The sequence below is a fragment of the Podarcis vaucheri genome, assembly GCF_965113315.1.
Source record: "Podarcis vaucheri genome assembly, chromosome: 8".
In the NCBI taxonomy this organism is placed as follows: domain Eukaryota; kingdom Metazoa; phylum Chordata; class Lepidosauria; order Squamata; family Lacertidae; genus Podarcis; species Podarcis vaucheri.
The window spans coordinates 87,359,257-87,372,974 of NC_138766.1; the positions used below are offsets into that span (position 1 = coordinate 87,359,257).

The 13,718-nt window shown below is 47.3% G+C and overlaps 1 protein-coding gene across 1 annotated transcript; it reads left to right on the forward strand.

Annotated features, from left to right (window-relative positions):
• Window positions 1-4,550: 4,550 nt before the first annotated feature.
• LOC309539520 (mas-related G-protein coupled receptor member H-like) lies at window positions 4,551-6,491 on the forward strand (the record flags this gene model as incomplete). The annotated part of the gene is made up of 2 exons (XM_082235871.1): window positions 4,551-5,374; window positions 5,800-6,491. 2 exons carry the CDS (start codon window positions 4,551-4,553, stop codon window positions 5,957-5,959), a joined length of 984 nt encoding a protein of 327 aa, XP_082091997.1. The 3' UTR covers window positions 5,960-6,491.
• Window positions 6,492-13,718: the final 7,227 nt, after the last annotated feature.

Genomic DNA, 13,718 nt, shown 5'->3' on the forward strand with positions numbered 1-13,718 from the left:
CTAATGACCTCATGCAATGGCTTCATATAGATCTTAAATAAATATTAATGTTGACTGGAGTTCAAATAATATGATCGTAAGCACAATATATCATGTAAAGAAGCTTAGCATATATTTGATTTGCTTCAGTATTTTAACCCTTGAATTGCCTGCTAATTACCTGAAAGAGCATCTCCATCCCCATATTCTGCCCGAACACTGAAGCCCTACTCCGAGGGCCTTCTAGGAATTCCCTCACTGCAAGAAGTGAGGTTACAGGGAACCAGGCAGAGGGCCTTCTCTGTAGTGGCGCCTGCCCTGTGGAACACCCTCCAGACATGTGTCAAGGAAATATATGAGTATCCGACTTTTAGAAGACATCAGGGAAGATTTTATTTTTTGATATCTTGTCATTTTATTTTTATTAGTAGCAGCAGTAGTAGTAATAGTAGTAGTATAGTGTTGTGTGCCACCCAGAGTGGCTGGTGTATTATTAATTAATTAATTAATATTTTTATCATCACCATCAACAACAACAACATCATTAAAGAGAAGAGATGGGTGACCTGGTGGATCAGCGCCCTTCCACCAGTCACAGGAAATGGCTTTGACTCATTGCCTCCCTCCACATACTTGGGTACTCAAGAAGCAACACCCCACTCTGCCGTAGGCAATCATGTCTCCCCACCAATAGTCACCTCCCCCACCCAATAAAAAACACATACGGGACAAATGCTTTTTTGTAGTGTGTGTGTGTGTGTGTTTTACTGTATCCCTGTTTCTTTCTTTTTTTGTAAGACATTTTGGGCATGGATTTTGTGTGTGAAAATGGGGGGAAACAAAATGAATGGAAAGAAATTTTAAACTCATTAATCCTGGCAGATCTTGGGTTTGGATTGTACTGTAAACGTACCTCCAAGGAATGGCTATGAGCAGGGAATAAACTGCTCTGGAGCTTGCCCAACACTTTGAAGTGATAGATACAGTAACATTATGCCTCAGATGTATAGGAGCTCATGCTGTTGGGAATTCCTTTATATAGTAACTGTTACCCATTTGCAGACCTTTAACTGTGTCAAATAAACCTGACACATTTTAAATCCAAACATTGCTTTAACATCTCATCACTTGCAAATGTCCTGGTGCAAGTGTCAACCAAAATACAACCCAGCATTCTGAATGGAGGAGACAGGGGACATATGAGCATCTAGTGACACTGATGAATCCAGAACTACCCCCAAACTTCACACTGGCTCCTTCAAAGGAGATCGCAATCCCACTCAAAACAGGGAACTTGCCAATTTCCAAAACATGGGGAACCCCTCCCCACCTAAAGAGCCCCCATTGTCCTTGAATTCAAACACAGTTGATCAGCCCTCATCCAGGCCACTACTGCATCAAGACACTGGTTCAAAGTTTTCACAGTCTTTCCCAATTCATATGTTCTGGGAAAGGAGAGCTGTGTGTCAACATCATCACAGTGCTGACACCTTGCTCCAAAACTCATAATGACCACATCCAATTGCTTCTTATATATATTAAATGCAGTGGTACCTCGGGTTAAAGATGCTTCAGGTTACAGACACTTCAGGTTACAGACTCCGGTAACCCAGAAATAGTACCTCAGTTAAGAACTTTGCTTCAGGATGTGAACAGAAATTGCATGGTGGCAGCAGCGGGAGGCCCAATTAGCTAAAGTGGTACATCAGGTTAAGAACAGTTTCAGGTTAAGAATGGCCGTCCGGAACGAATTAAGTTCTTAACCCGAGGTTCTACTGTAGATATTAATGTTAATTGGAGTTCAAATAATATTACCGTAAGCACAATATATCATAGCAAAGCTTAGCATCTATTCAATCTGTTTCAGTATTTTAACTTTTGTATGTTTTAAAGTATGGTTGTGATTTTTCTTGATTTTTCTGTTCATTCTTTTGTAAGCTGCTATGGGGTGTGTGTTTTTTCTCCCCCCCCCAATCAAGCAGTGTATAAATTTTATGAAATAAGTGAAAAGAAATAAACATTACATTGGTAACCATGGAATTGCCTGCTAATGAAGGGGGGCAAGACGGATGACCTGGTGGATCAGGTCCCTTCCATGGTTCACAGCAAATGGCTCTGACTCCTTCCCCCCTCCACCTAGTTGGCCTACTCAAGAGCAACCTTCCCTCCCACCCTAGGTAGTCATGTCTCCCCACTAATAGTCATCTCCACCACCCAATAAAAGGCACATAGGGACAAATGCTTTTAGCCGTTAAAAGGCCAGGAAGTGTTATCTTGCTTAGACAGCCTTGATTAGAAATCTGGGGATGAGGTCTTGATTTATCCCATTTGTCTGGTACAGATAAAGAAGTACGTGCGACATGAGCTGCTTCCTCCAGAACCAATTACAAACCTAGTCTTCATGACTGTAGCCTTCTGGGACATATATGACAATAGTCTCCTCCTCCTTGATGAACTGATAATTATCCTCATATCCAATTAAAGAGCAACCTCTTGTCCTATGAGGCAGAGAACTAAATTAAACCCAGACAAAGAACAGGAGGGACCGTTTTGCACCTTTGAGTGACACTGGTAAGATTTATCATTTTCTCCATTGGGTATGAGTGGGGGAAATTTTTTCTCTCTTAAGTCCTTAGGACTTGCCATTCCAGTGCAAGACACTGTGTCCTTATTCTCTTGTAATCACCATCTCTGAAGACTGCTGATCTGCAGTTAGTCACAAGGTTGGGTAAAACATTTACAGGAAAGGTCGTAGCTACAGTGCTTGCAGAAGGTTGATTCCTATTACCTCCAGGTAGGGTTGAAAAGCCCACTTTTAAAAATGCTACAGAGTGGCACTGAGCGTCGGTTTGAGAAGTCCAGATCTTGATAGACCAATAGTCTGACTCAATATAAGGTGACTTCCTGAGGTGTTGCCAATGGAGAGAACAAACATTGTATCCAGACACAATAAGATTAATGTATTTTAACAGTTATGCAGAATAGACTGGGTCATTCAAGTGATCCAAGTCTAGTGCAGGAAATTCACCTATGATTGATCAGTGAAGTCTTGGGAAAGTTGGTCTTCTTAAGGCAATACAAAGGGAGCAGATATCCATGTTCCTAGAAGCAAACACAATGATGGGATTCCACTTAATGTATAAACATATACACCCTCTTGAATTCTTGAATTCCTTTTTCTGTTCTGTGAGTGACTAAACCCTTAGCGTGAAGCAAAAGAACAATAGTTATCCCACTGAAGAGTTCATCTCCCCATACTAAAAGTCACTCTTTGAGTCAACACTCAGATTGCCAGTAGAACACTTTCCTTACTCTTGGTCCTTACAAGTGAAGGTTAGTTACATCCCTACCCCATCATAAGAATTCTCCACACTAGTTACTTGGGTATCTTGCCAGTTCTTGGAAATTTCTCCATCACCCCAGGACTACAGGAGAGGAGAATCTGGTAGGCAAGGAGGACTGCGAAGTCTTCCCAGCATGTTGTGTATGAGTCTACATACATTGCGTATGTAGATGTAAACAGCTGTCTGGATTAGGGCCAAGCTGAAAGCCAGGAAGGTGTGATGCCACCAGCTCTCAACTGCAGCTAAAGCAACAGCCCGATTGCTAATACTCAGTTTCCTTGCATTAGGAAAATGACTGGGGCATTTGGAGGGGAGAATAATATAAATCTTCTGAATCACCACCACCAGGGGTATCTGTTCATTTGTTTATCTATCAAGTATGTTTGCTTCTTAAAGGTGCTACTACTACTTGGGTAAACAGCTGCCCCCTCCCCCACGTGTTTGCTTCCCATCCATCAAAAACAGCCTCCTTGGTTAGGGGGAGCCAATATAGACATATCAGAAAGCTTGTTCTATTTGGGGGAGAATCCTAGGAACTGAACAACAAAAAGAAAACTGAGTTATACGTAATAAGAAAAAACGTGATATTACTGCCAACTTCTCTTTCAGAACCTCCTGCACACCCTCATTCATTCCTAGCCTGCTCTTATTGCTTTGGAAGATAGCCCCACCCACCTGGATGAATGTGCTGTAGGTAAGGGAAATTCACTGCTATGAAACTTTGTATCAATCTTTTGCTAAACATGGTAGTGTCTTTCTCACTCTGTCTCAGTTAATCTCCTTCATCCTTACTGATATCTCTTCCTAAGCAGAAATGATGAGCTTGGCCATAGCAAAAGAAATATGACTGAACCCCAATTTTGGAGAGACATTACGTATCAGACAATAATGCTAGAAGACCAGAGAATGCTGTACTGACTTCTTCTATTGGCACCAATCAAACCAGTTACCAGGTAAACTAACTCACTAAAGTCCAAAAAAACCTCAATGAGAAAAAATCCAGAGGGGTGTGACCCATGTGGGGGATTCAGTTATATTGCAAAGAACTGCACATATATGACATTTGGCTTGATAGACAGATGTTGTAGGTTTATGTGTTGTTCAGTGGGTTCCTGGATCCCACAATTCTGGGTTTTGCACATAATTCCACCTGAGTCAGACATCTTTGTGATATTTTCCATTTCCTAGAGGAAACTTCTGCTCCAGAAGAGGAGGCAAGATTTCCACATGCAGTCATTCAGCATGGAAAGACATATCAATGGGACTTTGCAATCTGCTGCCGTTTCTGTGACATATAAAGAGTATAATGACACTTATAATAGGTCATCTAATGACCAAGAAGATTTCCAATATAAGAAATATGTATTATCTATAATATATTGCTTCGTTTTAGTTATCTGCTGCGTGGGATTTTTGGGGAATGGAACTGTCATCTGGCTTCTTGGTTTCCGCATTAGGAGGAAACCGTTCACCACCTACATCCTTAACTTGGCTGTTGCTGACTTTGCATTCCTCCTGAGCCTACAGTTCTATATTTTTATTAGGTTTCCTGATGATGTTCTTGATAGTATTGATGAATGTCTCTTATCCTTCACATACAACACTGGCCAACTTCTTCTGACAGCCATCAGCATTGACAGATGTGTGTCTGTCCTCTTCCCTATTTGGCATCGGTGTGTCCGGCCAACCCATTTGTCCACCACTGTGTGTGCTCTCATATGGGTCCTCTCCTGTCTGCTCGGCGTAATGCTCTACATTCTTGAAATATATTACACCTTTCCATATTGGTTATCAGAAACAGGCCAATATGCCTTGACTGGACTGCTTTGCCTCCCGCTTATGACAATTTCAAGTGTGATCCTTTTCATCAAAGTCTGTTTTAAATCACACCCACGAAAGCGGGGAAGGCTTTTCATGGTTATTTTACTTACACTCCTCTTTTTCCTCGTGCTTGCTTTCCCACTCAATGCCCTACTTCTTGCTTTATCCTTCCTGGATTTGAATATTCGTGATCTAGTCCGTTATGCCTTTTTGTGTGCCTCCCTCAACAGGTGATGGTTTCACTTGGCAGTGTATCACAGATGAAACTGCTGCTGCTCTTGAGTCCCTTTGCCACCTGCCCCGGTTAACCTGTTTTACTTCCAGCACTGAGAGATATACTTGCAGCCAGATGAGAAACTTGTTGCGTGGACAGGCGGAGTCCCCAGATCCCGAGAGCCCCCCCCCCCCCGTCACGTGGAATAATGACTCAAGACAACGTGCTTATGACAATTTCAACTGTGATCCTTTTCATCAAAGTCTGTTTTAAATCCCACCCACGAAAGCGGGGAAGGCTTTTAACGGTTATTTTACTTACACTCCTCTTCTTCCTCGTGCTTGCTTTCCCACTCAATGCCCTTCTTCTTGCCATATCCATCATGGGCTTGAATATTCCTAGTCTATTCCATTATGCCTTTTTGTGTGCCTCCCTCAACAGCTGCGTGAACCCCTTCCTCTATTTTCTGGTTGGGAGGAAGAAGGGAGGTCAATCTAGGGAGAGTCTACTGGCCATCCTCCAGCGGGTTTTAAATGAGGAGGAGAATGACAGACAGGAAATGGACCCTCCTTGTTCGAACCCACTGAGGAACCTTTCCTAAGAGTTCTTTGGTCTGGCTGTAATATGTCCTTGGACTGCATTGATGACTATTGCTCACCAGAAAAAGAGGCTGGGGTTTTGTTGAAAATTTTGAGGTTTGTATAACTGACAAAGAGAGGAATCATGTCTTTTGTTATCTCAATCTTTCTTCTGTGCCCCACTCACCTATTGTTTACAGCCCCGGAAATGTTAGCTACGAAGATATGAAGCCCTTTGGCTGAAAGATGCTCCACACCATTTACCTGTACTCTACCAGCTGCACCACTTTCTACAGCAAACCAAAGTCTACTTGGAAGTTCTGATGGTGACCGTTAAACCTTGCCTATTTGGACCTTGGGTATTTCAAGGACTGCCTTCACTCCTGTGAGACCACCTGCACCGTATGATTTAATTCACAGACTCTACTTAGGTGCCTGTCAGCAATCATAGGCAGAACCAGGCAGAGGGCCTTCTAGGTAGTGGCACCGTCTCTGTGTAATGCCCTCCTACCAGATGTCAAAGAGAACAACAACTACCAGACTTTTAGAAGACATCTGAAGGCAGCCCTGTTTAATAATAATAATAATAATAATTTATTATTTATACCCCGCCCATCTGGCTGGGCCTCCCCAGCCACTCTGGGCGGCTTCCATAAAAACCAAAAATACAATAAAATATCACACGTTAAAAACTTCCCTGAACAGGGCTGCCTTAAGATGTCTCCTGAATGTCAGGTAGTTGTTTATCGCCTTGACATCTGCTGGAAGGGTGTTCCACAGGGCGGGCGCCACTACCGAGAAGGCCCTCTGCCTGGTTCCCTGTAGCTTTGCTTCTCGCAATGAGGGAACCGCCAGAAGGCCCTCGGCGCTGGACCTCAGCGTCCGGGCAGAATGATGGGGGTGGAGACGCTCCTTCAGGTATACTGGACCGAGGCCGTTTAGGGCTTTAAAGGTCAGCACCAACACTTTGAATTGTGCTCGGAAACGTACTGGGAGCCAATGCAGGTCTTTCAAGACCGGTGTTATATGGTCTCGGCGGCCGCTCCCAGTCACCAGTCTAGCTGCCGCATTCTGGATTAGTTGTAGTTTCCGAGTCACCTTCAAAGGTAGCCCCACGTAGAGTGCATTGCAGTAGTCCAAGCGGGAGATAACCAGAGCATGCACCACTCTGGCGAGACAGTCCGCAGGCAGATAGGGTCTCAGCCTATGTACCAGATGGAGCTGGTAAACAGCTGCCCTGGACACAGATTTGACCTGTGCCTCCATGGACAGCTGTGAGTCCAAAATGACTCCCAGGCTGCGCACCTGGTCCTTCAGGGGCACAGTTACCCCATTCAGGACCAGGGAATCCTCCACACCTGCCCGCCTTCTGTCCCCCAAGAACAGTACTTCTGTCTTGTCAGGATTCAACCTCAATCTGTTAGCCGCCATCCATCCTCCAACCGCCTCCAGACACTCACACAGGACCTTCACCGCCTTTACTGGTTCTGATTTAAAAGAGAGGTAGAGCTGGGTATCATCCGCATACTGATGAACACCCAGCCCAAACCTCCTGATGATCTCTCCCAGCGGCCGCATGTAGATGTTGAAAAGCATGGGGGAGAGGACAGAACCCTGAGGCACCCCACAAGTGAGAGCCCAGGGGTCTGAACACTCATCCCCCCCCACCACTTTCTGAACACGGCCCAGGAGGAAGGAGCGGAACCACTGTATAACAGTGCCCCCAGCTCCCAGCCCCTCAAGACGGTCCAGAAGGATGCTATGGTCGATGGTATCGAACGCCGCTGAGAGATCCAGCAGAACTAGGAAACAGCTCTCACCTTTGTCCCTAGCCCGCCGGAGATCATCAACCAGTGCGACCAAGGCAGTTTCAGTCCCATGATGAGGCCTGAATCCCGACTGGAAGGGATCCAAATGGTCCGCTTCTTCCAGGCGTGCCTGGAGTTGTTCGGCAACCGCTCGCTCAATCACCTTGCCCAGGAATGGAAGATTTGAGACTGGGCGATAGTTGGCCATCGTGGCCGCATCTAGAGATGGTTTTTTAAGAAGCGGTTTAATAACCGCCTCTTTCAGCGGGTCTGGGAAGGCCCCCTCATGGAGTTTGGAACTAACAGGGTTAAAACTCACTGGTGTCCTGTATCTGGTTCTGGGAGGAGCTGGGAGGAGCTACATGCCGAGAAGTGCGTCACAGGATGTTGTTCTGACGCTCTTCAGATCTGTCTCTGCAACGGACAGAGAAGCAGCCCAACTTAGAGGCTGCTGGGCGAGTGCTTTGGAAAAGCACAAAAAACATGCCGGAATGTTCCGATGGTGTCTGACTGATTTATTGCTCTGTAAATAAAGCTACTAGAGATTAGAACGGACCGTCTCTGGACCTGATTTATCCCTATTCTCACACGGAAGCAGGACCGTTGCCGCTACTCTGCTATCTTGCCAGGTCATTTTTTCCCAGCAGAGTTCTCACAGGGAAGAGTGACTGGACGGCAAATTATCTTCACTTTAAGAGGTTATGGATGATCCGCGTCTCCTGATAAGTGTGAGAAGGGAGGAAGGCTGCCAGCTTTGTGTTGCTGTGATCTCCTGCCAGGGAGGGCAGTGAGGAATGCTGGTGATCGGAGCCAAGAGCCAAGAGAGACGGCTGCTTCGGAGGAGGTCCAGCTTGATGGCAAACGTGTGAGTACGCTTGTGGAAAGCCCCTGGGGGGAGGAGATGGCTGCTGCTCAGGCACAGCAGGGCCATGAAAGCTTCAACGTCCCCTTCGAAAGGCTGCATGGGGCCAACTGGGAGGCCTGGGGTAAGAGCATGCACCGCTGGCTGGCAGAGAGGAAGCTGTGGGACTGCACCCAGGCTGATCCAGTCCATGCCCAGTCCAGTGAGAGGTCTGCAGAAGCTTGTGAAGCAGACGTGGCTGCTCTGGAGAGAGAGCAAAGGGTGCTAGCCGTTTTAAGGGTCAGCGTTGATACTTGGCTGTTGCCAAAGCTCCAAGGGAGGAAGCCCTGGGTCGCGTGGCAGGCACTGAAAATGGCATGTCAAGCCTTAGTGGGAGCCACACCAGAGGGGGCTGAGAGTTGCCCAGAGAAAGCCCAAAGTTCAGAGGGGGCTGGAGCTGTCTTGGGAAGCTGTTTCCATGCTTCACCACATCTGTGTGATGGACTGTGTGCTGGAGAGCGGCTGAGAGCTGGGAAGAGGAACGCAGTTGCAGGCTGTTCCTTAGGCAGCAGAGCACCCAAGAGTGGGGGTGCAAGCCGATCCAAGAGCTCTGCGAAAGCCAAAGTCTCCAAGAGTTGTTTGTGCTTTGTGGCGTCGTCCAACAGCGCTGGGAAGCATCCGCTAGAGGCCCAGGCTGCCAAGGACACCAGCTGGCGTGGAATGTCAACAAAGCAGGTTCCCAGGGCCGGTGCTCAGCAGAGACGTGGGAAAGCAGCAGGCCACAATAAAGACAAGGCGTCTTATCACCTCACAGCTGCGTTGGTCTCTCTGGGAAGCAGCGAAAGCCCTAGTCGCGGGAAGGCTGTGGCCATGGCAACCAAGAAGGACACTGACAGTGGGGGTGCAACCAACGCCATGGCATCTTTGGAAAACAGCCAGAGAGACACTTTTTCTCTGATCATCGATTCAGGAGCTTCGCATTGCCTCGTTAACTCCAGAGAGCTCCTGAGGAACTGCAAGACAGTTAAAACTGCACGCTCTGTCATTTTAGCAGATGGGTCAAAAAGACCACTGACTGAATCTGGGTCTTTGTTTTGCTCTTTTCTAGGTTGTGAAGTGCCAGCTTATTATGTCCCGGAACTCGCCCATTCTCTTTTGAGTGTGTCAGCATTATTGGCTATTGGAATTGATGTCTTATTCTCTAACAATTTGTGCTCTTTTTACAGGGATGGGAAGAAGATCTACAGTGTTGAGAGGAAAGACAGGCTCTTTCTGGTGGAGCTGCCCATTGAAAATGGGGCTGGTGGGAAAATGGGACTGGTGGAAAATGTGGCTAGTGGGTCCATTGATAATGCCCAAGTGCAGTGTGCTAATGTCCCACCACACAATGATTGTATCCATCTGTGGCACAGAAAATTTGGGCACGCAGCGTGGTCGTATGTGCGTAAAGCTGCAGAGAACACAATTGGGTGTAGGTTCAAGGCATGTGACAAATTCCTGGATTGTCAAGCCTGTAAGCAATCAAAGGTCACAACATGCACATACCCCAGGTCAGAGAGAAGGACCAGCAAACCTTTTGAACTGGTCCATGCAGATTTGTCAGGGCCCATGCCAACACCTTCTTTAGCTGGGTCTAAATGGATTCTGATTCTGATTGATGATTTTTCGAGACACACCTGGCTGTTTACGCTTAGATGCAAATCAGAAGCAGCTGCACTGATCAGGGATTGGATCACAGCGGTAGAGCTGCGTTTCTCTACCAGGGTGATTTCCTTTCAATCTGATCGCGGGGGGGAATTCACAGGTTCTGCGCTGCAATCGTTTTTCAGGCAGAAAGGTATCAGTCATCGTTTGACTGCCCCCTACTCTCCGCAACAGAATGGGTTGGCGGAGAGGAAGTTTCGCACTTTACAGGAATCAGCGCATGCTATGTTGGCAGACTCGGGATTGCCACAGCGTTTTTGGGCTGAAAGTTATAAGACAGCATGCTTTGTGCAGAACAGGGTGTTCAATTCAAGTGTAGGAGACACACCGTACTTTCTGCTTCATGGAAAGAAACCGAAGGTGGACTTTCTGCACGTTTTTGGTTCGCAGGCTTGGGTTCTGGTTCCAAAGGCCATGCGCAGAAAGGGTGGGCCAAGGTCTAGGAAGATGATCTTTGTAGGCTATGAGCCGGGTTCAAAGGCGTGGCGTTTCGCATACCCTGCTGGCGACCAGTCTAAGCTGCTTATTAGCGGCAGTGCTGAGTTTTGCGAGCAGAGTGGGTGGAAACGTCTTCACGGGAACCCAGATATTCTGTTAGACTCAGGTGATGAGGAGGAGGAGGACGAGGCTGAACCTGTTGCTGAGGCGCACGGTCAACAGCCACAGAGTCCAGAGCAGGGATCTCCAAGGCAGAGGCCTCAAACCTCTCCAAAAGGGAGTCCCGAGACCCCTCCACAGATCTCTGTAAAGTCTGAGCCGAGGAGTGAACCATCCTCGCCAGCAGAACCAGCTGTACGCCCGAAACGGCGCAGCAGGTCAGAGGGGGAGGTTTCTGACACAGGAGATGGTAGGGCTGATCCAGGTGAATCAGGCGCAGGTCCGGAATTCACTCTGAGGAGGTCAGCTAGGTCAACCAAGGGTAAGCCTCCTGAAAGGTATGAAGCCACTAGTGTTTGGGTTGGTGTGGCTAGGTGTGAGCCTGAATCCTTTGAGGATGTTCAGAAGTTGCCTCAGGAAGAAGCTAGCAAATGGCGTGAGGCGATGCAGAAGGAGATGAACTCAATGAAGTCTCTTGGTGTGTTCTCACTAACTCAGCTGCCGGCTAACCAGCGAGCTGTTAGTTATAGGTGGATTTACCGCTTGAAACCCACAGAAACGGGAGAACCACAGTACAAAGCGAGATTAGTGGCACGTGGATTCACACAGAAAAAGGGTGTCCACTTCACAGAGGTGTATTCGCCGACCTCAAGAGCGGAGACTTTGAGAATGCTTTTAGCGATAGCAGCACAGAGAGGTTGGAAGGTGAACCATTTTGATGTAGATGTCGCCTACCTGAATTCAGATCTCCAGGAGGAGTTGTACATGCTTCCTCCTCCAGGGTTTGAAGTCAGTGAGCAAGGAGTCGTGTGGCGGTTGCACAAATCCATCTATGGATTACGCCAATCTGCCAGGAATTGGAATATGTGCCTACATGAAGCCTTAGAGGAGCTAGGTTTTAAGAGGTCTGTTGCAGACAGTTGCCTGTACCTGAAGAGGTCAGAAGAGACACAGGAAGTGATTCTTGTCTTTGTTGATGATATCTTAATGATGGCACAGACTAGTGAGCAGGTGAAGAAGTTTGCTAGGGAACTTGGAAAGCGGTTCAAGCTGAAGCAGCTTGGGGATGTCAAATCCTACTTAGGTGTTCAGATAGCGAAGACTGAGGATGGTAGCTTTTTGCTTAGCCAGAAAGGTAAGATTGAACAGTTGCTTGAGAAGTTCAGGATGTCTGATTGTGCAGGTGCCAGGTCACCCATGGAGGCTGGATACGTAAAGGAATTTCAGCAAGTAGAACGCGCTGCGTTTGAAAATACTGAAGTATTTCAGTCAGCCCTAGGGAGTTTGTTGTACTTGTCTCAATGGAGCAGACCAGACATTGCGTTTGCTGTCAATCTGCTCAGCAGAGAGGCATCAAACCCCAGTGTGCAAGCCTGGAATGGCATCAAGAGAGTTCTGAGGTATTTGCAGGAAACCAAAGACTTTTGTCTTAGGTTGCCAGCTCAAGGAGAAGTAAAACTGACTTGCTTTGTGGATTCGGATTGGGCTAACTCTGAAGATCGCAAATCAGTGTCAGGCCTAGTGGTGAAGTTTGGGGACTCAGTAGTTGGGTGGAGGTCCCGGAAGCAAAGTCTCATAGCGCTTTCATCTACTGAAGCTGAGTTCAGTGCGCTATCAGATGCTTGCAGAGAGCTGGAGTTCTATGTGTGTTTGGTCAAGGAAATCTGTGGAGAGAATTGTCTGCCTGTTGTGGTGCATGAGGACAATCAACCTTGCCTCAAATTGGCTGAGACGGAGCAATTCAAGGCGAGGACCAAACATTTGGACATACGTTTCCGGAATGTATGTCAGAGCGTTCATGAGGGGCTAGTTGCTCTGAAATACTGTCCCTCAACAAAGAACCTCGCTGATGGTTTCACAAAACCATTAACCTTTCAGAAGCACGAGGAGTTCTGTGAGGGTCTGTGTATAGGGAAAGCATTGTTGACTGTTGTCTCCAGATGCAGGACAAGAGGGGGTGTGGAGTTTGGAACTAACAGGGTTAAAACTCACTGGTGTCCTGTATCTGGTTCTGGGAGGAGCTGGGAGGAGCTACATGCCGAGAAGTGCGTCACAGGATGTTGTTCTGACGCTCTTCAGATCTGTCTCTGCAACGGACAGAGAAGCAGCCCAACTTAGAGGCTGCTGGGCGAGTGCTTTGGAAAAGCACAAAAAACATGCCGGAATGTTCCGATGGTGTCTGACTGATTTATTGCTCTGTAAATAAAGCTACTAGAGATTAGAACGGACCGTCTCTGGACCTGATTTATCCCTATTCTCACACGGAAGCAGGACCGTTGCCGCTACTCTGCTATCTTGCCAGGTCATTTTTTCCCAGCAGAGTTCTCACAGGGAAGAGTGACTGGACGGCAAATTATCTTCACTTTAAGATTCACCACCCCACGAAGCCCATCGCCCAGCCCTTCCCGGCTTGCTTTTATTAGCCAGGATGGGCAAGGATCCAGGAGACAGGTGGTTGGTTTCACTCGTCCAAGCAGCCTGTCCACATCCTCGGAGGCAACAGATTGGAATTGATCCCACTCAACTTGACCAGACAGAACTCTTGCACTCTCCCGCCCCGGCCCTGCTCCCACGGTGGAGTCTACTTCTTCCCGAATCTGAGCGGTTTTATCTGCAAAAAACTTTGCAAAATCATTGCAGGAGAACATGTGGCCCGTACTGGGCCCCGATGTTGCAGGTGGTTCCGCTAAATTGTGAACCACCTGAAAAAGTCTCCTGCTGCTGTTTTCTGCAGATGCAATAGAGGCGGTGAAGAAATTCTTCTTCGCCATCGCTATCGCCACTTGGTAGGCTCGACGTTGAGCTCTAACCTGTGTCCGGTCAGATTCGGAA